A 27,482-nucleotide genomic window follows, 5' to 3' on the forward strand; every position below is an offset into this window, starting at 1 on the left:
GCGATGGGCTGGCGCTGGCTCCTCCGGTCAGCCTCTCCGCTCTGGGAGGGACACTCTGGAGGGAAGCCCTTGCCCCGCCTCCTCCTCCGCCTCCAGGGTTCAGATTGCACTCCACCTGATTGCAGGGAGCCCCACCCTCCTGTTTACATTGCCCTGGCCTTTTTTGGTGGAACCAAAGTCCGTCACTTAGCGGATCGTCCTCCTTCTGCCCAGACTGGAGAGGGAGGCCAGGTCCCTGGAGGAGGGGGGGACACGCCCCCGCTCCGGGGATGCTGCGTTCTGGGCTGGAAGGCTTTCCTTCATGGAAGAGAGGGGCGAGCAGTTGTGGGCTGAACGGGCTGCCGGGCTGGTTGGAAGGAAGGTAAGCAGGGAGCCTGTGTGCATGTGTATGCGTGTGTGTGTGTGTGTGTGTGTGTGTGCACGCGCGCACACACTTCTGCTAGGCTGTGTCCTTGAGACCAGAGGGGCAGGACAGTGCCCCGGGAGGGCAGAGGGCATCTGATGACACGCAGTGAGCTGAGGGCAGTTTTCACCTGGCAGCGGGGAGGTCAGGTGGCCTCAGGGAAGACAGTTTGCAGGTGAGGGGCGTCGGGGCTGCTTCTGCCCTTGGAGGTCAGTGAGCCTGTGGAGGCCAGAAGCCTGTGGCCGCTCCGTGGCCGGCTGGCCGGCTGGCTGCTGAGTGAGCCCCGGGCACCCCCATGTCCCCGGCCGGCCATGGCTCAGTGTGTTTGCTCAGTTAGGAGTGCTGTTGACGGGAGGCCCGAGTGTGGGCGTTGGGTGGGCAGGACAGGCGCCCATGGGAGCGGCCCTGCCAGCGTTCCGTTTGTGTGGGCTGTCCGGGCGTGGTCACTGGGGTGGGGACACGCCTGCCCCAGCCCCGCCGCGAACCCCAGTGGCCCTCCAGCCCGTGTCCCCAGCCAGGGTGCCGGGAATCCGTGATGCCGGTGGTGCCGCCCCCCCTTTCTGGCTGGAAAACCCCACTCTCGCCCTAGTTTTTCTAGTCTGGGTTTCTCCAGGCACTTCCAGCCTGCTTCGTTTTTAGGAAACATTTACAAGGGAGGGAGCACTTTCCATCTGCCCCCTGGCAGGCCGGGGGTCTCAGGGTGTGAGCTGGCCAGTCAGGATCAGTGAGTGGTTTCTGGAACTTGGCCCTAGCAGAGGAAGGGAGTCGAGGTGTCCAGAGGTTCCTGGCCGTCCAGCACCATGTTTGGCCTCTAAGTTCGAGGAGCAGGCACTTTGCATCTCTCCCGGTCTCTGCTGCTGTAACAGGACTAAAGATCGTAGGCTCAAAGGCCCTGGCGTGGCCATCACTTCCGAGGTCTCGATTTTCTTGGGAATAGAAACTGAGTCAGTCCACGTGCAGGGGAGTCTGTAATTAGCACAGAGGCAGATTCCTGCTGCAAGAAAAATAAAAGCAAACCTCGTTTCCCAAGAGGTTACAAACGCCACACTTGCAAACGTCCAAGTGGAAAAAATGAGAGAGATCTCAGCGTGAGTGACTTGGTGAGACGATGGGTCTCCCCTAAGAGGGACACTGGCCAAGCCCAGGCGTTTCCCGTGGTTGTGAGGTGAGCCCCTCGGCCCCCGAGGGAGGAGGCATCTCGGGACACTTCCAAAGCCACCTGCAGTTCCACACCTGGTCAGAGGGCGTGCAGGGCCGCTCACCCCTTGGAACAGCCTCCTCTCTGGGCCCACACCCCTTCCAGCTGCCTGGTCGGTGATGCCCCGTCCGTGCCTCAGAGGCCGGGACCCCTCGGTGCATGAGACCGTGGGCACTGAGATGCCCGCCTGCTTCTGGGCACCTTGCAGGGCTGGACCAGTGCCGCTGGGCCTGTTCTCAGAACTGAAAGGTGGGCAGTTTGTCGCTGGTCCTGCAGCTGGTCACTGAAAGCAGCAAGCCTGGGAGAAACGGTCTCTGACCCCTAGGCTGAGGGTCCCCAGGTGCACCGAGGGGGTGAAGGCGTGGCTGACACCCTCCCCCTGAGCCCTGTGGGCCGGGGCACGGCCCCACGATCCCCCGGGTCCAGCAGGGGCCGGTGAGTGTTGAGGCTGCGGACAGTGCAAAGGCCCGGGGGTCACTCAGGGTCATCAGTCCCTGAAGAAGCAGAGACGGCAGACTATGGGGCTCAAACAGTGTCCCAGCTGGTGAGAGCTGGGGGCGGGGGCTGTCCGGGGCCAGAGGGCCACCCTGTGCAGATGTGCAGGACAGTTGACACCTGGCAGTTTGGGTCACTAGAGACAATCAGTGACATAGAGAACTTTCCGAGAGGGTTTAAAGATTCCATCTTTTCTTTACATTTCCATGAAAAAGCAATTCCTCACCATAATCTGTCCCAGCTAGTGAGGCTGAGTTAAGAACAGTCATTTTCTGGACACCATGAGGCGTTTTCATTCCCGGGCTCTGGGCCAGCGGGAGCACAGGCAGGAACCGGTCACCAGTGCAGGTGCGGGGACATGCAGGACGGGGGTCACACAGTGCCCACGACTGCTATTCCCTTTGCCTTGGCCTCTCCAAATCGCCACGGCCACCCCAGGACAGCCCTCGTCACACACCCCGTCACCAGGCAACTGCTCCACCAGTTAGGGGAGTGAAGCACAGAGAGGTTGAGTAACTCGCCCAAGGCCACACAGCTGTGAGGAGTTTTAATCGGGACTCACGCCTGGGTGGGACTCTATGCCAGAAAGCCTAGAAGGGGACAGAAGATGTGCCCATAAATCACATCAAAGAGAAAGTTAAAACTAGCTCTGTTCCACAAGGTGGGCACAAAGGGACCACAAAGCTGCCCCGAGAAAGAGAGGCATGCACTGTCTCAGGGAGTCCAGGAAGAGGAGGCAGGAAGGCCCTGGGAGGGAGGGGGAGGGTGGAGGGACGGCGGGGAGGGGGACACGGCAGGGTGGGCCCTTGGCACGGTGAGTTTCATTTCTGTCTTGAAGTCATCATTCTTTTTAAAGTCGAGACATAGTTTACAAACAGCAAAGTTCACTCTGTTTACCGTGCACTTCCAGGAGTTCAGCGTCCTCGCCTGAAACCCCTGCTACAACTAAGATACAGAATGCTTCTGTCGCCCACACAGTCCCTGATGCCCGCCTGCACCCTCCCCTCCCCTCCCGCCTTCCCAGCACCCATCTCTGCCCAGGGTCGGAGCCCGCAGTAGAAGCCTTTGGAATGTGGGTGCTTCCACTCAGTGCTCTGGGGGCAGGTGCAGGTGGTGGTGCCATCTGTGTCCTCATCTCGCACTCTTTCCCTGGGAGGACCCTCCGCGGGGCTCGTGGTGTCCGATATGGGCATGTCTTGCTGCTGCCTGGGTTTAGCCAGGTGGCCCCGGGCCATGAGTTATTTCAGGGGCGAGCGGGAGGCGGTGTTGTAGGACCAGAAGTGACCACAGTGGTCAGCAGTCTGTGTCCAGAGAAACAGCCCGGCTGTGGTGAGTCAGGGCAGGCCGGGAGCCTTCCCGTTACCAGGCCCCCCCACCAGGCACGGTGGGCACGGTGTGCGGGAACCCGGGAGCAGGCCGTTCATGGTCAAGACAGAAACACGCAGCCCGCCCCGGACTCCCAGCAGGCGGACAGTCCTGCCACCATCCCCCAGCGGCCTCACCGCCCAGACCGCTGTCCCAGGGCTGTGCACCATCTCAGGATTTAGGGAGGAAAACACAGCGTGCTTAAGTGGTTTCTGAGGAGTGTGTGTGTGAGAGAGAGAGCTGCAAAGAAAACATTCAGGCAAATTCCTTTCCAAAATTAAATTGTTAATTTCACACTGAAGTGGTTGGTCAGGTTTAGAATTCCAGCGTCTTCAAAGAGGAAAGCGTGGACGGCGGAGGGGGTGGAGGCAGGCTTGAATTCCAGGTGATCTATTCAGGAGACTTTATTCTAGGGAATACTCTGTTTTCTCCTCTGAGAAATGGGCTTGTGGGTGCCTGCTTCACGAGAGGGCTTCGGGAGTTGGGTGAGGCCATCCCGGGAGCAGAGCAGTCCTAGGACATGCTTCAGCAGAGCCAGGCTCCAGGACGCCGGCCACATCTCAGGAGGTGGTGTTCCCCATGGTCCCTCTTCCTCTGATGATGGGCGTGACTCCTGCGGCCTCACCTGGATGCACCCCTTCCTGCAGTCCTGCTCCCCCTTTCTACCTCCGCTGACCCACCAGAGGCCGGGAAGCGTCCCTGCCCCCCTCCATCCGGCTCTCCTTTCCCGGATCCCAGGCTGGTCTGCTCGCACACAGTCAGGGCTCTGCTGAATATTCCGTGTCCGCCTCCTTTCCCAGCTAACTGGCAGCCGTGACCAGTGCCAGGTAAACCTTCCTGGAGAGGACTTTTCTGTTTTCCTCCATTGAAGACTTGCAGGGAGGCTGTGGTGAGCGCTTTTGAAATGAAAAGTTGCTTTTTAAGCGAACCTGTCACAAAAGTGCAGCATAAGCTTCATAGACTCGATACGTAGAAGAGAGGACGGTTACACAGAGCTTAATAAACCCCTCAGGTTTTGCATCAATTTTCTTGTGGGAAGTGGGGCCTGGGCAGCTGAATGTATTCCAGGTCAGTTCTGCACCTTTTTAGTGGCTGAGTGGTTGGTGCGTGGAAGGAGGTGGAGCTGAGATGCAGCCCTTCACACACCTGTGAGCACAACTGTGGGCACACATCTGTGAGCACACACCCATGAGCACACCTGTGGACACACCTGTGGGCGCACACCTGGTGCACACCCGTGAGCATGCCTGTGGGCACACCTGTGAGCACACCTGTGGGTGGACACCTGTGAGCACACCTGTGAGCACACCTGTGGGCACACACCCATGAGCACACACCCGTGGGCACACACCCGTGAGCACACACCCGTGAGCACACCTGTGGGCGCACACCTGTGGATGCACACCTGTGGGCACACCTATGAGCACAGGTGCACATTCATCAGTCTGTGTTCAGCTAGAATGGGGATTTTTATTTCATTTTCGTTGTTTTGTTTTTCCTGTGTTCCCCACTGTCTTTGCTTAGTTTTGCCGTATTTTCTGGGTGTCTCTGTCCCTCCGGGTGAGATCGCCCCCTTTCAGCAGTCACGGGGTGGGGGGTGGGAGTCTGTCCTGCAGCCCCTCCTGGGGCAGGACCGTCCACTGGTTCTTTTCCAGACAAGAACCTCCCTAGTGGGTCGTCAGCGGAAGTGGCCAGAGCCGTCACGCTGTTTGATGGTGCACTGGGCTCTGGCTGCAGGGAAACCATTACCAGACAACATGCAGGCCTCCCCCTTGAAGGGCCAGAGCTCTGGTGGTGGGGACGGTGGGCAGGGGGGACGTGGAGGGAGGGGTCCATCCCGAGCTGAGATGGGCAAAGGCTCCCGTCCTGTGTCTGCAGTGGAGAAGCTGAGGTCTTGGGTGTGTCACTTCCCTGACTGGGGACCTGGGTCCTTATTTGCAGAATGGGGATCAATTCAGACTACCCCACATGCCCCTGAGCTGGACACACAGTGTTCATACAACTCGTTCAAATGTCCGAAAGGATGCCTGGGGCAGGAGTGAACAAACCCACTTTGCAGAATTCGTGTCCTGGCCCCACACCCACACCATGGCTTCCACCTTGCCCTGAGTTCTGAGCTGGAGCAGAGCTTTGCAGCCCCGAGCCTCCTTCCCCTGAGAGAAGCCCCTGGGGCGGGTGGTGGTGGCAGGACCCCAGCCCCAGCCATGCCAGGGTCCCCAGAACGGGATTTGAAAGTTAACCTTCTGCATCAATTTTCCTGAGCTGGGCCACAGTATAACGGGCAATCTGCCATCAGGTAAACTGGGGTGCCCTTAGTGACTGACCAGAGTTTTGGGGGGCTTTGCACGGCAGGAGTGGGGCTCCTGTCCCGTTTCACACGGAGGGCTTGGCAGTCGGCTCTGCAGTACCCCCCCTCGGACCCCCCCAGGCTCCCCGGATAAGTTGTGCTCCTGGCTGTGATTCTGGCCTCATTGCTCTCGCCCTGCAGTTCTCACGCGGGGGTCTCAGAAGACAGGACCCCAGCCCGGGTGGGCCAGCTCGTGCCCTGTAGGTGTGGTTAGAGGTGGATGGGCCACACTCAGGTGGGGGGACACGGGTGCGGGTGGGATGGGCGTGCCCCTGCCCGCCGGCGCCCGCCGTGTGCCTGGGCCTGTCTGGTCCCTATCACACCCCTGGGGGCTGCACAGAGTGTCCAGACACCCCTCAGACCCTTGGCCCCTCCGCCTGCCTAGCGGGCACACTGGGCTCACATGGCACGTACATTCACAGCGTCCGTTTCCTTCGACATCTTGGAACCTCGCGTTGAGGGGCTTCAGCTTTTTTCCAGTCTTGTTTGGGGCATTTGAGGACCAGCCAGGAGGGTGGGGAGCGGTGGTGCCCCTGGAAACACAGCTGGCGGGGCTGTGCCGCCCGCCACGGGGAGAGCTTGTTCTGATGTCCAGTGGGGAGGCCCAGGGGCTGCAGGGAGCAGGGGCCGTGGGCGCGTCGACCTTCGGGAAGGGTGGGCTGGTTTTAGCTTCCTTTGCCCGCCGAGGCAGCTGCCCATCTTTCCATAGTGGCTCCTGGGGCTTTGCCACGTGAGAACACGCTAGAACATTCTGCCTCTTGGTGACTCGGTACCCCCGGGCGCAGGGCTGGTCCCTAATGACGGGGACACCGTGGGGAGTGAAAAGGGGACTTCGCTCCTGGAGCCCACGCTCCTGTGGGGGCGACGTTGGGCACATCTGTGGGATGTCACACGTCGGGGTGTGCCACAGACCAACACCCCGTGGGCGGGAAGGAAGGTCAGTACAGCCCATGCCAAGGAGGCTCGGGAGCACGCCAGGACCGCTCTGGAGGCAGGGCACGGCTCGGGTAAAGGCCCTGGGGCAGGCGCGCCCGCTGTGGTCTGGGAGCAGCAGGGTGGGCTGGGCGGCGGTGAGAGCAGGTAGGACATGCCAGGCCTCGTCCACCCCAGGAGGAGCTTTTGGTAGTTACAGCTGGGGGCCCAGGACCTGGGGACTTTGTACGTGTCCTCTCATTCTTGTAACTGCACTGAAGGATACAAATAATCTTTCCCCGTCGTAACGGGAGAGTCGGGGGCTTGAACATTCATGTCGTGCCCAGGAAGGCAGAGCCAAGGCAGAACAGGACCCCCTTCCCTCTCTGAGGCTATCGGGGAAATCGGGCATCTCGTTTGTCCATCGGGAAAGTCAGTCGGACTCCTTTGGCCAAGAATGCACGGCGGGGGCGGTGGGTGCTGGGGGCCCTTTCCTCCTTGCACCCCCAGTCCGACTCCCCCTCCCTGGGGGTGCAAAGCATGGACAAGGCCCCGACAGCCCCCCCCTGGGGCTCTGTGAGCTCCTACAGAGAGCTTTGGAAGGTTGGGCGGGCCTGTCTCTAGGGTTCCCTGATTTGATTCACACTTTGCTGTAGATGTGACATTCACCGGGCATTTTCTGCTGCAGGTGGTGATCTGTGTGCATGGTAGGAAGTTGGGAAGGGTCCGTGGAGGCATCTGGCTGGGTCCCGAGCTCCCGGGGACGGCAGCCTGTGCCCACCCGGCCGCGCGGGCCAGGGAGACCCAGGTCTGGACGCTCAGCCCTCTGCTTACTCCGGGCAGCCGTCATGTTTTTATCCTGCGTTTACTCTTATTGTAAGATTTCTCCTACTAATGCAAATAACAAGACTGAAATTCCTCGTAGCTCCCCGGCCAAGGGACTGTCCCATCCTGTCTCCCGCAGGCCCTCCCGGACCTGCTGTCCTTGGCCTGGGGCTGCCCTGGGGCCCCAGTCAGACTGGTGACCCTGCACTTGTGGGCACCGCCCTAACTCAGATCAGAGGCATTTTCACCCAGCTCATTCTTGGCTTCTTTTTTTTCCCCCCTTAATTCATTGTGACGGCCCATTTTCATTCCAATTCAGGGAGAGGGAGGTGGACGCCCAGCCTTTGTGCTATGACATCTGTTTCTAGAAATCATGGACTCCCACCGACCCCGCCCCTCACCCATCCAGCTGCGAGGCCGGTGGTCTGTCCTCTGGCCGCCCGCCCTCCCGGGCCTGGCGCTGGTCCGACCCTCCGTTCTGGGGGCCCTGGGATTCTCAGGGAGCGGAGTGTCATCCCCGCTCACACTCAGCAGAAGAGATGAGAGAGACCTGGCCCCCGGGCTTTGCTCTGGTTGCATTTTCCTGGCGACCCTAGCAGGTCTCTCTCCGAAGCCAGGTTAAGCTGGTGTTTCCCCAGGGCTAGAAGGACACTGGTCCACGAGCTGTGACCTCTGGGCCCACGCTCGGCAGACGCAGGGCGGTGGCCCCGGGGCGGGGCGGGGTCGAGCCAGGACATGAACGGCGGCTGACTGATCTTCAGCTCCGGCCCTCCTGCATGACCCAACAGCAAGCTGAGTGATGACCTGGAGACGCACATGCACGTCCATGTGGCACCTTCACGGTGGTGGGGGTGACGCCTGCAGGTGCTTGCTCCGAGTGCTCAGTCCAGCTGCTCCCCTGAGGCACATACGTCACCAGGTGCCCGTCTATGGCCTGGTTTATGACAGCGCTGTGTGCGCTATTTCTCCGCCCAGCTCTCCCCGCCGGGCATGACTTTAGGCTGAATCACTGAGATTCCACCCCGGCCAGGACCCCAGTGTCCGCTGTCCGCATCACTTCTCACCCTGCTTCCCCTGGGGTGTAGTTGAAACGGGAAGGAAGCCCGGGGCCGTGCCTGCCCTCGGCCCGCACCCTGCAGACCCCACAGGTCTCTGTATTCAAATGTCACCTCAGCGCCTTCAAAAAAGCTGGAGCCACTGACGGTGCAGCACACACAGCGCACTGGGCCCCTGCGGAGTGAGCGGCTCCAGGCCCCGTGGCCGCTGGGACTCAGTGCCCCCCGGGGCCCACACGGCGCGGGTCAGGCCCTTGCTTGGAATGCAGTGTCATGGTTGGGGAAACGGGGGCAGAGGAGGATGAGGGGGGAGGTGCTGACGGCAAGCCTCCTGCCTGTGGGGCGCCCTCCCTCCCGGTGACCGGGGACTTCGGCAGCAGTTTGGGGCTGGGGGGGATGGCTGACTGAGCGGCGCAGTCTCCCATCAGAGGCCGGACTCTCTTTTCCCGGCCATCCCGATGCATGGAGGTCCGTGCTTCCAGACCTGGTCCAGTGTTCTCAGGCCCTGCCTTGCGTTCACTGGCACATCCCGGCCCAGAGATGCTGCACTTACAGGAAGGCCCGAGGCCTTCCACTGAGTTCCGTTTTAGATTTCAGAAGCTCCCGACTCAGACGCTCTGTTTGCTAGGACTTTGGTACCCAGCGCCCTGGGAGGCGCTCAGCAGAGTTGGCAGGAGCTCCCTCTTGTCTGACATACGCCGTCCATGCCTGAATCTGGGGGGTTTGTGAGCTGAGCTGAGCTCAGCGTTCAGACGAGGGATAACATTAACAGTGAGTCCTCCAGTCGGGTGACGCCGAGGGTGGAGAATCCCAAAGCTCTCTAAGGGACCCCGTACCCTTTCCATGAAAAGGTGGAGATGAGTCTGGGGCCGAGACGTGTGAGCGTGCTAACTGCTTTTCCTTGGCGTTCACGTTGCAGGGGCGTATGCAGAGCTTTGGGGAGTCTCCGGCCCTGACTGTTCTGGGTTGTCTGCTGTGAGATTATTTACTTCTTCAGTCACATGAGCAGACCCCTTCCAATGGCCCGGAGCGCCTTTCATCCCTGACTCACCTCGTTTTCTCCCCACCAGTGCTGCACACGCAGGGCCCCGTCGACGGCAGCCTTTACGCCAAGGTGAGGAAGAAGAGCAGCTCGGACCCCAGCGTCCCCGGCGGGCCCCCGGCCGTCCCCGCCGCCAGCAGCCCGGACCACAGCGACCACACCCTGTCCGTCAGCAGTGACTCTGGCCACTCCACGGCCTCAGGGAGGACCGACAGGACCGAGGAGCACCCGGGCCCAGGACCCAAGAGGGGCCTGAGCCCCCAGGAGAAGGCCGAGCTGGACCAGCTGCTCAGTGGCTTTGGCCTGGAGGACCCCGGAAGCCCCCTGCAGGACATGAGCAATGGCCGCAGCAAGTGCGGCGGGACCCGCCACGTGGTGCCGGCCCAGGTGCACGTGAACGGGGACGCTGCCCCCAAGGACCGGGAGACAGACATTCTGGACGACGAGATGCCCGGCCACGACCTGCGCAGCGTGGACAGCACAGGGACGCTGTCCTCCTCGGAGGGCCACGCGTCCGCCCATCTGGGCCCCTTCGCCTGCCACCAGAGCAGCCAGAACTCGCTCCTGTCAGACGGGTTTGGCAGCAGCACCGGCGAGGACCAGCACGGAGCCCCTGCCCCCGACCTGGGCCTGGGCGGGGACCCCCTGTACGAGCGCGAGCGGGCCTTTGGGGGCCGTGAGCCCAGGCCGCTGCAGCCCGTGCTCAGGAAGCCCCCCGCGCCCGCCCCGACGCAGGCCTACGGGCAGAGCGGCTACTCCACGCAGACCTGGGTGCGCCAGCAGCAGATGGTGGCCGCCCACCAGTACGGCTTCGCCCCCGACGGGGAGGCCAGGCTCGGAGGCCGCAGCCCGGCACAGACCCAGCCCAGGGTCCCGGTCACCCCGACCCGGGGGGCCAGCAGTCGAGTGGCCGTCCAGAGGGGCGTGGGCCCCGGGCCACACCCCCCCGACACACAGAGACCCCCTCCCGGCAGAGCGGCCTTCAAGCCCAGGGCTCCGGACGTCAGCGTCGTGAATGGCGCCGTCCCAGAGCTGAGCTCAGACCCCTCCCCGGGCTCCCCAACCCTGGACATCGACCAGTCCATCGAGCAGCTGAACAGGCTGATCTTGGAGCTGGACCCCACCTTCGAGCCCATCCCCACCCACATGAGCGTGCCGGGCAGCCCGGCCAATGGCCCCGCGCCCCCGGATGGCGTGGGAGGTGGACTGCGGGCCAGCGGCCACCTGCAGGACGTTGGGGGAGGCCCTGGCAGGGGCCCCGCGAGACAAGGTGAGCTGGCGTTTCATGGGAGGTGTGCTGGTCTGTGTCTGGGTTTGCGGGATGCCGGGCTCCTTACTGCATCTGGAGCACAGGCTTGTGGGGGCAGGGGAGGAACTGCCCCATCTGGGTGTGGGAGATTCTCCGAGCCAGGACTGGGGAGGCTGTTCCTGGGGCAGCAGCCTACAAGCCAGAGAGAGAGGGTCTCAGGGGAGTGGTGACCGAGGGGCGGGTCCAGAGAGTCGGGGCTGAGAGGTGCAGTGGGAATCCAGGACACGGAGCAGCGGGGACCGTGCTCCGTGGTGGCTGGGGCTGGCAGGCTGTCACCCCTGGGATGTGGCAGTGCAGCGGCAGTGCCAGGCCTTCCTGTCCTGCTGGGAGGCCTGGAAAGGCCGGGGTGGCTGTGGTGGACAAGGTGACCTGGGTGCGTGGGTGCGTGGCTGCGTGGACGTAGGGGCAGGCGTTGGGGTCTGAGACAGGATCTTCATGGAGGGAGACACAGGCCGTGGGGCCCAGGAGAGGTGGCCAGGGCGGCCTGGAGGAGAGGGCACTGGACAGAGTGGGGGCGTCTGGCTCCAGGAACGGTGTGAAGCCACAGGGGAAGGTGTGTCTAGAGGCTTCCACACAGGAGAATGGGGCCGGGTCGGGCGTCCAGGCATGGGTGCCCTGAGGCCTGGGGAGGTGGAGGGAGAGGGGCTGTGAGGACCCAGAGGCCACCTTGGGGCTGGGTGTGGGGCGCCCGGTGAGGCCAGGCCGTCCCTCCAGTGTCAGCGTGCCTGTATATCCCCACCTGGGGCATCACTGGTTCCTTGGTGGCCCTGCCTCTAAATTTGAGAACAGGGAGGGTGAGGAAGGGAGGGCCCCACGGCTGCCTCCTGCTCCCTAGTCTGCCCGTATGCTGGCCGAAATCCGAGCCGGGATCACCGATGGGGATGGACCGTGCTGCCCTGTCCTCAGGCCCTTCATCCTCTGAGGCCCCTCGGTGCAGGGACCTCCCGTCTCACAGTGGAGCCTCTGGAGGTGTCAGTTAGTGGCCCGCCCAAGGTCACATGGGTCGTTGGCAGAGAACAGGTATCAGCCCCTGTGGCTGCACCCAGGGGCCCTTCCCGATTGGCAGTCCAATGGGGAGGATTTCAGACCCTCCCGGGTCCAGGTGGCCGGGGGAACCTCAGCTCTGCAGACCTGGGTCCTGTTTAGGGTGCCCTGTGTGACTTGAGTAAAGGACTTCTGTTCACTCCGTCTGTTAAAAGAAACCCCGTCCCGTGCCCGGGTGATGGGCGGGCCAGGGAGCACGGGTCTGCACGCAGCGTCCTGCACCTGCATCAGGAGTGACATCCCTGCCCCCCGAGCACCTGCGACCCTGGGTGTTGGAGCGCGGAGCTGGGCGAAGCTGGAGGCGTCCCCAGGAGGAGCTGACCACAGCCGTGATGGCAGCAGCTGAATACGGCCGGGCCCGGGTGGGAGGGTTTGCCTGGTGGACTCGCTCGGTCAAGTATGTTCAGGAGATTCTGAGTTTAAAACACGCTTCAGTGGAAATAAAACCGTCTCAGCTCGCTGAACCTACTTAAAAGAAAGCACTTGGGAAAGTTAAAACCAGAAATCTTATTTTTCCTTCAATTAAAACCTTCTTTGAGACTTGGAGGAGGTCGGAAGCATCCGAGTATATTGGGGGAAAGAAGTCGAAGGCTCCGGTTACTGTCTGACGGCCTCTCTCTCCCGTGACAGGTGTCAGTCCTCATGACGACCGTGAAGCAGAGAGCCTGGGGTTTAAGGAAGTCCCTCATCTCCTCCCCTTCCACGTCCTCATCTCCTCCCCTTCTAGGTCCTCATCTCCCCCCCTTCTAGGTCCTCATTTCCTGCTCTTCCAGGTCTCATCTCCCTTTCCAGGTCTCCTTCCATGTCCTCATCTCCCCTTCCATGTTCTCATCTCCTCCCCTTCCATGTCGTCATCTCCTCTTCCAGGTCTCTCATCTCCTCCCCTTCTAGGTCCACATCTCCCCTTCCAGGTCCTCATCTTCTCCCCTTCCAGGTCCCTCATCTCCTCCTCTTCCAGGTCCTTCATCTCCTCCCTTCCCACGTCCTCATCTCCTCCCATTCCAGGTCCCTCATCTCCTCCCCTTCCAGGTCCTCGTCTCCCCTTCCAGGTCCCCATCTCCTCCCCTTCCAAGTGGCCATGCTTCAGTGACTTGATAAACTCACTACTGGAATTACTGGAATTTTTATTTTGATTTTTAGATCTTCTCCAGTTCCTTTTATCATAAAAATAATTCAGTGTCATTTTTGAAATGAAAGGACTTGAATACATCAACAGATCCGTAACACTCAGCATGTTTGGTTATTAATTATGCAGATCCAATTGGAGTGTTTCTTAATCCATTTCTCGCCTGGCAGGAATCTCGGGCATGCATTGGGTTTTTTCCCCTGTGCTTTTAGAGGTCTAGTGGTGTCTGGGGAGTAGATGTGAGCAAATTGGATGCTCATCCTCAGAGACCCTCCTGAAGTTTGGAGGTGAGCTTCTGGTAGGAGCACGAGGGCGGCTCACGGCTCAGGGACTGGCCTCCCACCCAGGAGCCGCGTTCCACCCACAGTGAGCTCCTGTGTGAAGGCAGTGCCAAGCTGGGAGGTGCAGCGCCTTGGGACTCACACGGCACCTGATGCAGCTCGTGGACAGTGCAGAGGGCTCTCAGAACAGCCTGCACGCTGACTTCTGGTTCTCCTTCCGGGACATCTTGTCTTGATAGAGATCCAGCCAAGAATGCACACGTCTGTAGCTCTCGGCCATTAGAACTGAGGGGCAGGAGAGCTTCCTTCCCTCCCTCGCAGGTACAGAGAGATTTTTGTTTGATTTTTTAAATTTTTAAATTGAAAAAAATTTTTTTAAGTATAGTCCAATTACAATGCTGCGTTAATTTCTGGTGTACAGAATAGTGATTCATTTATACAGATAAATATTCCTTTTCATGTTCTACCATTATAGGTCATTACAAGGTATAGAGTGTAGTTTTCTGTGCCGTACAGCAGGATCTCATTGTTTACCCATTTGATTTTAATACTTAAATGTCGGCATTGACATTTCTCAGGTGCAAAAAGCTAGATCAGCCAAGGAGAGAAAGAAAGTCACTGATGTGAGGGAAGTCATAAAACTGTAGAGCTGACCTGCTGACTCTGAGGCGTGGAACATTGCAGAAGGCTTGGGGGTGCTGGAAACCTGTGCTTTGAAGGCACTCCAGCCCCAGCAGGTTTCGTTCCCTCAGATCGGGGAGCCAGGGCTGTGCAGCTGAGCCAGTCCACACGTGGCTCTCAGTCCCATCTTGCTGAGTTGGAGGGCACAGCGAGTCTGAAAGGCCCTGTGACATGCCGAGGACGGTGGCTGTCACCCCCAGAGGCGTCGTTCCATGTCTGTGTGCCTGAGGCTCAGCCCTCTTGGGACGGGATAGTGTCTGATCAGAGCCACCTCCAGTCTTGCTTACAGATGGGAAATAGGCTGGAAAGTTCCAAGACGCTGGCTCTTCTGCATGAGACCCTTCCTGGCCTGCCTGGCATCTTGACCCCAGGTGCTGACTGCCACACGTGTCTTCATTCTGGCTGTAGACAAGGGGTCATCACAGAGACCCCAGTGTCATGAAGTTAGTAAGGATCATACAGGTCATGCCCTGAGGTGATGATGATGGTGGTGATGATGGTGGTGATGGTGGAGATGATGATGGTGATGATGGTCAAGACGATGATGGTAGTGGTGATGATGATGGTGATGATGATGGTGATGATGGTGGTGATGGTGGTGATGATGATGGTGATGGTGGTGATGGTAGTGATGATGGTGGTGATGGTGGTGATGATGGTGATGGTGATGATGGTGGTGATGGTGGTGATGGTGATGGTGATGATGGTGGTGATGGTGGTGATGATGGTGATGGTGGTGATGGTGGTGGTGGTGATGATGGTGGTGATGATGGTGGTGATGGTGGTGGTGATGGTGGTGATGATGGTTGTGATGATGGTGATGATGATGGTGGTGATGATGATGGTGATGGTGGTGATGGTGGTGATGGTGATGGTGATGGTGGTGATGAGGATGCTAGTGGTAAATGTGCTGGTAAGCCCTGCCGCTCTGAGCACCTGCACTGCCCCAGGCACTACACTGAAGCTTGTCTGCGTCACCCTGGCCTTCACACACACCATGATGTGTAAACGGAGCTTCTGTGTGTCTGACTCTGCATCCCGTGGCTGTGTCTTTATTGCACAGTCTCATATTTTGCCACCAGCCGGATCACCCCTCAAGGGTAGTGCCAGTGACGTATTCATTTTGTTTCCTGGCACGTGCTGATGTTGTGAATAGAGGGTGCGGTGCTGGCGGAAATGCAGAGGACTCTCCCGGGTCCCCTGTGGCTCCACTGAGTTGGCGTGGGGACCTCAGCGAGGTTCATCATGGGACAGGTCAGGGAGCCAGTCTCCCCAACAGGACAAGAGTGAGGCCTTGCAGAGGTGAGGTCTGGTCTCAGAGAGCCTCGGGAGAGCTTGTAAATGGGCTGAGATGTGGGGGCATCTCACGGTGCCCCCGTGGCTCCCCAGCTCTGGTCTGGGCACCCTGGGACCCGGGGCCGCCCCACGCCCCAGGTCTCCCCACTGCTCTGCCGCCTTGCCCACAGGGGTTTCTTCCATCACATCCTCTACGTGGGGGGAGATTTCAACGGATGATACCCAAGAAACAGAAGAAGTCTGTGACAATTGAGGATCGGTGGCAGGCAGCCCTCCGTTTCCCCGCAAACCTAAGGGCAACTTGCCTCCTGTTGTCCAAATACCGTGTCCAAATACATCAACCGCCGCCCACAGTCACAGGGCCCCGGCATCCCCGCATTCTGCTTACAGACGAGCTGGGACGTCACGGCCAGTGCTGCCTTCAAGGGCTGCTGCAGACACAAGTGTCTTGCCTGCGTCCGAGGACTGATTTATGCTGCAGGCAGTTCAGAGCAGTGACAAGTACCAACTTCAGCCGCTGACAGTGGGAGCCCATCGATTTAAATTATGTAAAGCTGCACCTGCCCCGCCACAGGGATCCAGTGTGGAAAGCGAGGACCTCAGCCGTGGGTTCCCACCGTGTGGGTCTCCGGGGGCGTGTGGCGGGGAGGCGGTGCGCACGAGCCCCAGGTGGGCGGGGCGGAGAGCCGGGGGGACTGCGGAGCAGGAAGCATGGACTTTCCTGGAGGACGGCTGCCCCGGGCTGTGCAGACGCGGGGAGAGCCGAGATGTGGGGAGTGCACGGGTGTCCCAGGGCTGGGGGGCCAGGTGCCCGGACAGGCCCCTGACCCGGTCAGGAAACGAAATGGCTGCCCTCGGGGTCACCTCCTTTCCCCGGGGACGCAGACTCTGCAGGCATCTCAGAAAGGGCATCTCAGGCTGACCCCACAGCAGTAGGACCCCCATCTGCCGGGGACCCCAGCCCGATGCCGCAAGACCCCGCCCCCTCTGCGGCTCTGGGGAGCAGCCTCGTGCCTGCCCAGGCGCGGGACAGAGGAGCTGGGCTGCACAGAACCAAGGAGGCGCCGTGCGCGGGGCGCTCCTGGCTCCTCTGGGTAGACGTGCCCAAGGATGGGCTGTCCTGTCCGTTCAGACAGGAAGCGCCAGGTCGGAGAGGGCGGGTGACTCAGGCTCAGACCGGGCCTGGGGCGCTTCCTGCGTGGCCACGCTGTGTGTGTTCCCAGGCATGTCCGGGAAGAGGGTCCCGGCTTAGGGGCAGAGCCCGAGGTCTGGGGATGTGTGGGGCCAAGAGGGAGGGCTCCGGCCTCACCTCTCCACCCTCGGGCCTGTCCTCCTCGACCTTCCAAGTCCAGGCGACCAGCTGCAGACGGGGCTGCTCCTGGGTCCCGGGGGCAGGCCGGCCCGGTGTGCCCGCGGGGCAGCTCTGTGTCCTGCCCGGCAGAGGCCCAGCATTGGCAGCTGCAGGCGGTCTCAGGGAAGAGACGGTGGAGGTCACGCCCCCGGTCACCCTGGAGACAGCAAGCAGTCACCCCCTGGAGCCGCGGTTCGGTTCTCTTGGTGGGTTTCAGACCGCGAGGGGGCTTGGCCACAGACAGACCTGTCTTGAGATGTCAGGCTCTCAGGCCTCATGCAGCCTGGGTTTGGGCTCATTCATGCCGTTTTAAGAGCTGAGCAAGTCCCCAGGGTCAGCCCAGGGTCATGTTCTCTCTGAGATGCCTCCCGACCCATCTCTTCCCCTTGTGCCCAGGGGTCCTGGCTCCTCCCGGACACCACTGTCCCCGCCCCTGTCAGGAGCTCCTGCAGAGCAGGGGGCCCCTGGAATACGGGGGGGGCTGCTCCTGCCAGGCCCACCAGGGACCCAGGATGGGGGAGGTTGCGGGCTGAGGGCCAGCGACCAGGGCCAGGGGGTCGGATGTGTTCCTGTGAAGGACTCTTCCCTCTGTTTGCGGCCGCAGACGAAACGAGTTTCTCCAGCTGAGCTCTTGTCGCCTAAGATGAAGGGGCGGGTGGGGTGTGCTTGTGCCGTGAGATCTAAAAAGACACTCCTGCCTGGGGTCAGGACGCCGGGCGCCCCACGTGGCTTCAGACGGATGCTTCAGGACCGTGAGCAGGGGCCGCGGGTCGGGTGCCCGCAGGCACGCGGAAGCTCCGCGCTCCGGGTGGGAACATCCTTCACGGTGGGAAGTAGGGTAGCTCTTGTTGGAGCTGCTTTCTGTTTTTGTGCAGAAGCGCTCTTTGAATTTGGGGTGAGTGACTCAGTTCCTTTTGCCCCCGACGACCCTCGCTCCACACGCAGGGGTTTCGGGGCCCCGCGAGGTCACCTTGACGGGCGTGTCCCCACTATCCTGGATGCTGGGCTGGCCTGCAGCTCTGGTTCTGAACCCTCCCGGGCCCGCGGTCCTGCTTTTAGAACTTCTGTCTCCTGGCGCTGTCCTCACCATCGCGCAACCAAGGTCGTGGCTCCCGTAAGCTGCTCACGCACACAGCCGTCAGAGATCTGCGGACCACCCTCATGTTCTCACTGCGGAAAAACACACGTGACATAAAAGTGACCATTTTCACCGCTTTCAAGTGCACAGTATCGTGACGTCACGTGCCTTCCGTGTTGCGTAGCTGTCCCCACTGTCTGGGTCCAGGACACTTCTGTCATTTCAGGAGGAGTCTGCGCCCACTGCAGTCGGCCCCGCTCCACGCTCCCCCAGACCCCGCCGCCCCCGGTGTGCCTTCTGTCTCTGTGGATCGGCCTCTTCGGGGCGTTCCGTGTCAATGCAGGCATAACTAACGTTTGTCAGGCGCATCCCCGCTGTGCTCAGGGCTGAGTGGCGCTCCTCTGCACGGCTGCACCGCGCTGTGCTCCGTCCGTGGGTGGGGACCTCCAGCGTTTGTGAGCAGGGCCGTGTGAACGTTCGTGGCCAAGTGTTCATTCCATCACCTCTTCTCAGTTCCCTGGGGCACACACAGGGGAGTGGGGCTGCCGGGCCACGTGGCAATTCCTTCTTTCCTTTTTCTTTAACAGTTCTTTTCTGCTGGGGATTGAACCAGGACCCCATGCCTGCTAAGCTCACGCTCTACCCCTGAGCTATAACCCCCTCCCCCGGTGGCTTTTTCGTTGACGTGCTGAGGAGATGCTTCCTCAGGTGCTGGCAAGCCCTCTTTGGAGACCCCGGGCATCCGGTGTGGGGGGCGTGTTTCTGGAAGCTCTGTCTCGGCATGGTGGACACGAGCTGGTCTGCACGGACGTGACCCCTGATGCACAATGGGCCTTCACGGGCGAGACGTGGAATTTGCCTCATCCCTGGGTGGGTGGCGGTGAGCCCCCCGGGTCAGGACGGGGAGGTGATGATGGGAAGACCGCCCAGGACCCGAAGTCCTGTGCCGTTCCTCCTCACCGCCGTCAGCCGTGCGTGCACCTTTCTGGCTCACCTGTGGAAGGTGGCCCCACAAGTGGACAGTCCTTGTGACCGTCCTGAGGTGTGTGGTGGAAACATCACGCTTCCTCAAGTGTTTGCGGAGGCGGCCGGTGAGATCCAGGGCTCCGGGGCGGGGGCGGAGCGGGCAGGTAATGAAAGAAAAGGAAGAGACTCAAAGAAGCAGAAAGGAGCGGAAAGTAGGCGCCAGCCTCTGCCGCTGGCGCCCTGAGGGCAGCAGTCCCGTGGGGTCTGTGCCGTGAGTCACAGGCGTGCCTGCGCAGGACACGGTCTCCTGCGCTCCTCGCAGTGCAAGGGTGCGCCTCCTAGCTTTCTGGACGTGATCATTTCCATTAAAAAACGTCTTTAGAGGAGAGGCTCCCGCCTGCCCAGCTCTTCCGCGTTTCCCGGTGCGGAGGACTTCCAGTGCCGCAGTCCTCAAGGCAGCCGCCCTCCCCGGGCCTCTGGGCACAGCTCTGCGGAGCCCGCTGGCCAGGTTCCCACGTCCCCTCAGGCCCTGGGGTCGGATGGGGACTAACTGACCGATGTCCCCGCTCCCCGGGAACACGCCCTGTGGGGGAGTCCGTCTGCGTTTCCGCGTCAGGGAGAGCAGAGCTGCTTGAATCTGTCTGGAAGCGCGTTTGGGCGTCTCCTTGTCGCTCTGCCCTTTTCCCGTTGACACTCGCTCTGCAGAGGAAGCACGTTTATCCGAATGGGGAGCCTGGAGCTAACTCGGGGGCAGGCCGTCTGCGTGCATCCCTGGTGGTGGCTTTTGCCCCCAGGAATGCGAGGGAGTTTCAGAACCCGCGGGCAGGCCCCCGTGCGAAGGTGCTGCCCCTGGCAGCCGCCCAGGTGGAGGCGAAGGTTGTGCGTCCGCCCGCTCGGCACTGCCACCTGGGAGCGTGTCACACACAGGAGCTTTGCACGTGCCCGCGGGCTTCCCCCCGGAGGTCGGGGTGAACTGGCCTGGATCCTGCTTGGGCGTCAGAGTGATTTTAAACGCTCCCCCATACGTGACTCCATGCTGGAGACCGGCCCTGGTCCTCCCGCTGGTTTGTGTGTTTGGAAACGCTGGGGAACTTTACGAAGACGCCAGCCTCCTAGCCTCGCTCTGCAGGCTTTGACTTCACAGGGAAGGGTCGGCCCGAGAGTCCAGACCGCGAATGTGATTCCCGTGCGCAGCCAGGCGGCCTGAGCGTCGCCGGGAGCCTGTCTGTGTTCGTCTGTGTCCCGGCCACCTGGAGCCTGGCCGCTGCCCGGGGACGAGGCACTTCTGCCTGCTGGGGCGGTTCCAAAGCTGGGAGGACTCAGACGTCGTTACCCGAAGTTCACAAGGGGTGAAGGACGTGAGAGGTGGAGGGGGCGTCCACGGCCGCGCTGGCACGTGTGCAGAAGGAGGGGTCCCCGATCTCAGCCAGGGGTCCCCCCTACCCCATGGTCCACGTAATCACTCCTTTTTTTGTTGTATTTTTGTGTTTATTACATTCTTTATTGAAGTGCGGTCGGTTTACAACGCCATGTCAGTTTCTGGCGTGCGGCACGGCAATGCGGCCACACGTGTGCTTAATCACGGACGTGCCCACGGCACCGCCTGGCTGTGGAGGCGTGTCCTGCCTCCCAGGGGATGTTTCCGGGGCCACCCACAGCTCCGCACCAGCTGCGGGGACGGACGGCTCCTCTGAGACTGCCTGCTCGGCTCTGCGTGTTTCCTCGTGGGCCCTGGTCCCACCCGGACGTGTTTTCACAGCGGTGCCCTTGAGTGCATCCTTGATGCTGGCCTCACACACAGGACCACACGCTGGACAGGGCTGAGGTCACATCACGTGGAGGTCGGGGTGCAGGTTGTCCTCTGCAGGCCAGCAGCAGACCCCTGGGGAGCACCCACACCCTGCCCCCAGCGCGCTGGCGTGGCCGCAGCGGGCCACGTCCGCAGGACACCGTTTCTGCCCTGCCTGTTGGACAGAGGCCTGTCTGCCCTGCCTGGTCCCCCCGTCCCTTCTGGGAAGGCCTCTGCGTTTCTCGGCTCTGACGGGCCGCAGGAGGCAGGTCAAGGGCCGCCCCGCTGTGCACCATTTCAGAGCAGCGCCTTTGGGTGACTCCCTGGGTGATGTGCTTCACGTGCTGTGACCCGACAGCTTTGGGGGGCGTCAGTCGTCCCCTCCTGGGGTGGCCAGGCTCGCAGGGTCCTCCTGCCCATCACTGACTGACACCCACGGGCATTTCCACCCCGATCCACCCTCCAAAAGCACTGGGCCCCCACCGTGCACCTGTCCTGCCCTGGGAACGGCGCCCGGGCCCTGCCTGTACCGGGGTAGGGGCCAGCCTCCCTCCGGGGCCCCGCACCCCCCTCCCATGCCCTCTCTGTAAAAACGGAAAGGGGTAAAATGTTTCTAAAAGACATAGGACATGTAAAGAAGGCGACCAACCGCGTAGGCAGGTGGAAACGTGTACACGTTCGTGACCCAAGAAAAAGACGTCTGTGTCTGGTCAAAGTGGCTGTTCCCTCTGTGGTGGTCCTGAAGCGGCACGCAGGCCCTCTGGCCTCAGAGGTGACCGCAGGTGCCGCAGGAGGGGGCGCTGAGCTTGGGCAGGGGTCTCAGACTGTGAGTCCCCGTGCCTGCGGCCACCGGGGCCGCCGGGGCCCTTCCAAGCTCGACCACCACGGAGAGTCCCTCTTGCTGACTCCGGGGGGCGGGAAGCAGGCTCAGTCCAGGGCCCCGGGTTCCCCCGCCCCGTGCTTCCTGAGCCCCCGCTGGGTGCCGGGCCTGCTCTCGGTTCCGGGGAGCCCGCTGGACACAGGTCCTGGTGGAACTGGTGTTGGGAGAGACTGACAGCGGGTGGTAACCGGTCATGCCGGGGGAGAGCGGCCGGAGCCCCGGGGTTCCCTGTCCATGAAATGTCCAAACAGGCAAACCCGTCGAGACGGGAAGTGGGTTAGTGGTTGCCAGGGCCGCGGGAGGGGGCTGGGGTTTCCTGTCGGGCGAGGAAGGTGCTCTGGAACCAGAAAAAGAAAAAATAATGCATCGAGTGTCTCTGAGAGGTTTAAAGTCGGTCGCAGTGACGGGCTGGCGGTCTGCCCCGCACGGAACGCGCCTGCAGCCCACGTGTTTCTCTCCCTGCAGGTGACGAGCCCCCGAGCGGAAGGTTCCGTAAGCTGAGCGTCGGGCAGTATGACAATGACGCCGGGGGGCCCCCGGCCTTCTCCAAGTCCAAGTGCGGCTGGGGGCAGCCCACCAGCGCGGAACAGGCCCCAAGCCTGGTGCCCTTTCTCTCTCCGGCCAGCGCCAAGGAGGTAGCCACAGCGCGCCCGGGGCCTGGCCCGAGGCAGGGTGTGGGTGCAGAGCCCGGGTGCGCGGTCGCTGTCCCGGGCGGGCCCTGGGTGTGCGCCTTGCTCCGGTCACCGGACCTCTGTGTTCTGACCCGTGGGAGGGATGAGGGCCCGGAACTCCACGGGCGGACAGCAGCCACCAGCCGCAAACAGACTTCCTCCAGGTCCCCGCAGGGGGGCCCAAGTCCCCACCCAAGGCCCCTCGGGGTCCCCGGGAGGGGGGCAGGGAGAACGTGTGGGTCAGTGTGGACGTGGGACGCCCGCCCCACCCCCCGGGGAGACCATCAGAGCATCTTCCGGGAGGTGTGGTTCAGGCTTTTAATCAGAATCGAAGTAAGACGGGTCGGCAAGCCCCCAGACCAGGAACCCTTTCAAGTCAGGTTTCACGTGCCGTCCAGGAGGGAGCGCTGGGGCCCAGAGCAGACGGGGAGGAGAACGTCACCGTTAATGTTAACCCAGGCACTGAGCCAGGGCCCATAGCGGAGACGGGTCCAGGCAGCCTCTTCCCTGAGCTGCGGGTTCAGTGCGCCGTGTGCGTACGTGCCTGGGGACACGCTGCGGGCGAAGGTCACTTACCTGCTTCGTTCCCTGGGCGCTCACCCCTGCACAGACTTCCCGCCAGCTTCACTCACCGCGTGGCCGTCACCGGCCGGAGCACCCTACGCTCCCCCGCCTTTACAGCCACTGCACTTCCTGGGTTTCCACCCCGGCCTCCTGGGCCCACGCTCAGACCAGGGCTGGCTCACCTGACCCCCACCCCGTGCCACTTCCAGACGGCGATCCCCGCGTACCCCCGGGACCTGGATGGGGTCGACGGCAGGGTCTTCTCGCCCACTGGCAGTGGCAATGAGACCCTGCCCCCCACGCCCGCGTTCCCCGTGTCTCCGGAGACGCCGTACGGTAAGGAGGGAGCAGAGCTGGCCGCCTGCGCGATGGCCGCCCCTCAGGGAGGACTCAGGGATGGACGGCGCCTCACTCTGCTTTCTTCCGCAGTGACAACCCCCCGCTACCCTCCGTTCAGCCCCCCGGGGCCCCCGATGGGCGGTACCAGCCTGTACAGAGGAGCTCAGGGTAAGACCCCACTCTCTTCTGCCCTGGGCATCCTCTCACGCAGGAGCACCGCCACGTGCCTGGGTCGCACTGCCACGTGCCTGGGTCGCACTGCAGCAGCCTGGACGGCGAGGGCGGAGCTGGCCCTCGGGTGGAGGGGTGCAGGGGTGAGCTGGGGTCTGCAGGGGCGTCGGACTCTGCCCGCCTCCGGGGCCCCGTCCTGGCTCCTACGTCCTGGGTGTGGTCCCCATCCTGGGTCCCCCAGCACAGGGGTGGGTCTGCTCCCTCCCGGGCACCTTCCACGCCCCTGCGCCCGCCCCACGGAGGGAGCGTTGACGCGTGCTGGTTGGGCTACTCAGCTCTGCCTCCCTGGTGGACGCCGCTTGCCTGGAGAGTCCAGAGTTGGGCGGTGGAGGGGGTGCTCCTCAAGCCATGTTCCCATTTAAAAATCGCTCTCCTCGGTCATTGTGGGTTCTCCATGCCGCTGCTTTCTGCCCCGGGAAGCGGGGAGGGGGTCCCTCAGGTGCACCTTTTGGCAGGTGGGAGGCTGACTGTGTGTTTAATGCCACTTCTTGTCCTGGGGACGATGGCCGCTCCACTGCCCCTCCCTCCTGAGGAACCCAGATCCCGGATCGTTTAACAGAAGGGCCGCCTGCCCTGTGAAGTTCCCCGTGTGGCCCGGTGTGCACACGCAGAGGCCAGCTCCTTAGCAGGCGTGAGTGCATGAAGGGTGTGGAGAAGCGTGTGCTGTGTTGGCGCCTCTGAATGTTGAATGCAAGGATGGCGGAGAGGTGCCCGCGCTGCTGTGTGTAGCCTCGTGCGTGTTCTTCTGTTTCAATAACTCAGAAGCAAAGGGATGGCGTCTCTGTCTCCACACAGCCCCATCCCCCATCCCCCACGATGGGCAGCTCGCTGGAACCCAGTTAGTGGGTTTGGGCCGAGTCAGTGGGTGCCATGCCGCCACGACCGGGTCCACCGGAGACACGCTGGTCCGGCTGCCATGTGCGGAGCAGTGCCAGGCGGGCGGAGTGCTCGGGCCGCAGTGGTTTCTGGAAAGAGGGGAGGACGGGGCTGCACTTGGGGGAGATGCGGGTGGTTCGAGCAGCTGACCTGACTCGGGGCTCCGTGGCTGTTCCCAGTTTGCCTGGTTATGATGTTATGGTCTCAGCTGGGCTCTGACTTCTGACTAGTGTGTGTTCCCACATCAGAACGAACCGGGTGCTGGCTTGGCGTAATCCAGACGTGCCGGGTTGTCCCCCAGCCAGCCAGCCGATGAGGTCAGGGAGAAACAGAGCTGGACGCAGGTCAGCGGTGTGGGGAGAGGTTTACTTGGGGCTGGGGTTGTGGGGGCACGGGGCGGGGCACGGCCACGTCCCAGGGCTGGGCGGAGCCCCGGGGACGCGCCCCGTCGTGTGAGGGTCCCTGGCTCCGTGCAGGAAAGAATTCAAGAGCAGTGCAGTGAAGGTAGATTTATTCAGGGGGACGCACCCCACAGACAGAGTGCAGGCCGTCTGGAGAGGCCGGAGGTGGCCCCGGAGCACGGGGTCGTCCAGGAAACTGAGATGAGCCCCGAGGTGCCCCCATAACTTCATATGCTAACAGGCGGGAGGGTTACTCCAGCTCCTTGGGGAAGGGGTGGGGTTCCCAGGGATTGGGCCCCCCCCACCCCATGGTTGCTGCCCCCCCACCCCCGCCGCATGTCACGGTCTCACGTCACCACCGGTGTGGCTGCGCTGTGCAGTGGGTCAGGAGGGGCGCCCAGCCCTGCCTGTCGGGGTGGAGGGGTGGCAGGCTGTCCCCGACGGCCCTCCTGTTCTCAGGGGCACTGGGAGGGCGGGCTGGCGGGGACGAGCCTGCAGGAGGCAGAGGCCTGCATGGGGTTTCCGTCTCTCCCCCCTTTAACTTCCAAACTGTCCTCCGTCTGCACCTCACTCACCCTTATGTTCTCGGCATCCAGCGTCCAGAAGGTTCCGGGTGAAACTCTGTGTTGTTTTTAAGGTGTGAGCACCCGTGAGTGAGTGGGAGGGAGACGCTGTTCCTTCGGGGAGCCCGGCCCACGGCAGTCGCGGACGTGGGCGGGAGGATCGGCGTTGCCGACGGGACGCTATGTCTGCACTGGGTGGTGACTGCACAAGGGGTGAGTGGGCGCCCGCCTCCCGCTGACCCAGGTCCTGGATGCTTCCTGGGGGCAGCACGGTTTTAGGGACGAGTTTTCTGAATGTGACCTTTCTTGGGAGTTGCTTCCGCCTGGAGCACGCCCGCGCCATCAGCCGAGTCCCCGCTGCTCCCACCCCGCCAAGCAGAGGGGACAAGGAGGAAGGGCAGGCCAGTCTGCAAGCGTCCCCACCAGAGCTGCCCTGGTCACAGAGAGGCTGGACGCAGCACAGAGGTGGCATCTCAGAAAGCGGGCCCGGCCGTCCCCTCTGCCCACCCCGTGGGCTGCCCCGCCCGCACCAGGGGAAGGACCCACCCTGGGGAGTGCCGTCCATCTCAGCCCTTCCTGGGCCTGGCCGCCCTGCCGGACGGCCGCCTTCCTCTCTGTTCGGGGAGCCGTGGGCCACGGGAAAAGCCCGTCCGTCCGCCGGCTGGGCCTGCCCTGGGCTGCGGCCAGGCATTTCCTGCAGACCCTGCAGGCCATAAACAACCCAGAGGAAGTGCCCTGCGCGGCCCTCGGGGCAGAGGGTCTTTGGGGTCTTCTTGGCCTCGAACTTGGGGAGGTGGGCCAGGCATCCATCCTGTGAGAGGTGAGTGCCTGTGAGCTTCCACTGGCTTGGTGAGTGGGTCAGAGGGTCACGGCAGGGCTGGGCAGGGGTGACTCCGCACGGTGTGGCTGGAAGGTGTCCTGGAAGCCCGCCACGTGCGCCGTGCCCGGTGCCTCCGTGCAGCCCTGGAGGCGGGGCGAGTGTTGGCCCACCGGCCTCCCAGGAGGGACATGGGTCCCTCTTCCAGGGAGGACTTCAGGGGACGTGGCGTCCACATGAGGATTTGGCAGACGAGTGGGACTGTGCCTGGCCTGTGAGGCAGGAGAGGCGAGGGGTGAGCACCCACTCTGTGCTGTGCTAGGTGGGTGTAGACCTCATGGTACACTGCCTACCACCTGGGGCTTCGATGTCAGAGGCCACACCCAGGACAAGTCCCTTCTGCTCTGCTGAACGGACTTCTTACTGTCAGATCTGAGGCCATGAGGGACGGAGCATGGACTTACCTGACTGAGGGGGGACAGTGTCCCAAGTGTAGGGTCATTTGAAATGGGCTTTGACGAGTATATAGGAGCTCGCCGGATTGCTTCGGGTTGGGGACAGGGGAGGTCTTCCACATAGAGGGAAGAACTTGAGCAGAGCAGAGGGAAGAAAGGGATCTAGTGTGTTTGAGCTAAGCCACCCGCCAGGTGAAGTCGGCTGATTGGTTGGAAAAGAGAGTCAGCCAGCAGGAGGGTATGGGAGCCGCTGCTGCGGGAGGAACACCTCCCCACCCCCGCTGGCCCAGGCAGGGGATGGAGTGAAGGCCTGGGGCTGGTGCCTGGGCGATGAGAGGCGGTGCCCAGGTCCCAGGGAAGGGGACAGGGCAGGAGGCTTCGCTGTGAGCCTGGGATCCCAGGGAAGCGCGTCTGCCTCTGTCAAGGCGCAGGTCCTGGACGGGGGCCTTGGGGGGCTCGTTCGGGGTGGCTGTCTCCCTGGGGTCGCAGCCCCACGGACACTCGCGCTGGCCGCTCTGGTGGCGCTGGCCGTGGGCTGGAGCCGAGCGGTGCAGGGTTCAGCCGGGAGCCTGGAGAGATGAAAGGGAGGGAAAAGGAAAAGGGGGAAGAAACGGAGAGGAAGCGAACCAGGCAGGGAGCGGGCGGGGCCGGCCGTGCCGTCGGAGGGAGGCACTCGCTGGGCAGGCCGCCCGGACAGCCAGATTCTTTCCTCGGACGAGCTCTCCCGCCGCCCTCTGAATGGGCCTCCTCGGAGGTGGCCGCCCCGCGACCCGCCCCGACTCCCCCGGGACGCCGGAACCAGAGTCGCCTGGCCCCGGCGGGTGGGGGCCGCCTCCGGGGACAACCCTCCTGCGGTCGCCTCCCGCTGCCCGTTCTCCCGGCCTGTCCTAGGACTGCCCGGCGCCCACGGCGCCCAGGTACGCGCCGGTCCCCTCCCCGCAGCCTCTGGCCACGTCTCTGCGAGGCTGAAACCTGACCTCCCGGCGGTGGGGGAGGGGGCGGAGGGGAGCGGGAGGGGCTGGGATGCGGGCCCAGGGCCCGATGGGGGATCCGGCTGCGGAGGGGCCCAGTCTTCCCAGTGTCCCCGGGTCCCACGGCCGTGGGACAGGACGCCCGGCCCTG

The 27,482-nt window shown here is 62.5% G+C and overlaps 1 protein-coding gene across 12 annotated transcripts in view; it reads left to right on the forward strand.

Annotated features, from left to right (window-relative positions):
- TNS3 (tensin 3) overlaps positions 1-27,482 on the forward strand; it is a 150,864-nt gene that overhangs the window by 94,615 nt on the left and 28,767 nt on the right. For 11 of the 12 annotated variants that reach the window (XM_064482387.1, XM_064482388.1, XM_064482392.1 and 8 more), the window contains 4 exons: positions 9,671-10,912; positions 21,909-22,078; positions 22,888-23,014; positions 23,108-23,185. In XM_064482387.1, coding sequence (XP_064338457.1) covers positions 9,671-10,912; positions 21,909-22,078; positions 22,888-23,014; positions 23,108-23,185 — 1,617 coding nt within the window. The remainder of the gene's footprint in view (positions 1-9,670; positions 10,913-21,908; positions 22,079-22,887; positions 23,015-23,107; positions 23,186-27,482) is intronic. The other variant, XM_064482390.1, reaches the window with a different exon arrangement.

This window comes from Camelus dromedarius, chromosome 35, assembly GCF_036321535.1.
Source record: "Camelus dromedarius isolate mCamDro1 chromosome 35, mCamDro1.pat, whole genome shotgun sequence".
In the NCBI taxonomy this organism is placed as follows: Eukaryota; Metazoa; Chordata; class Mammalia; order Artiodactyla; family Camelidae; genus Camelus; species Camelus dromedarius.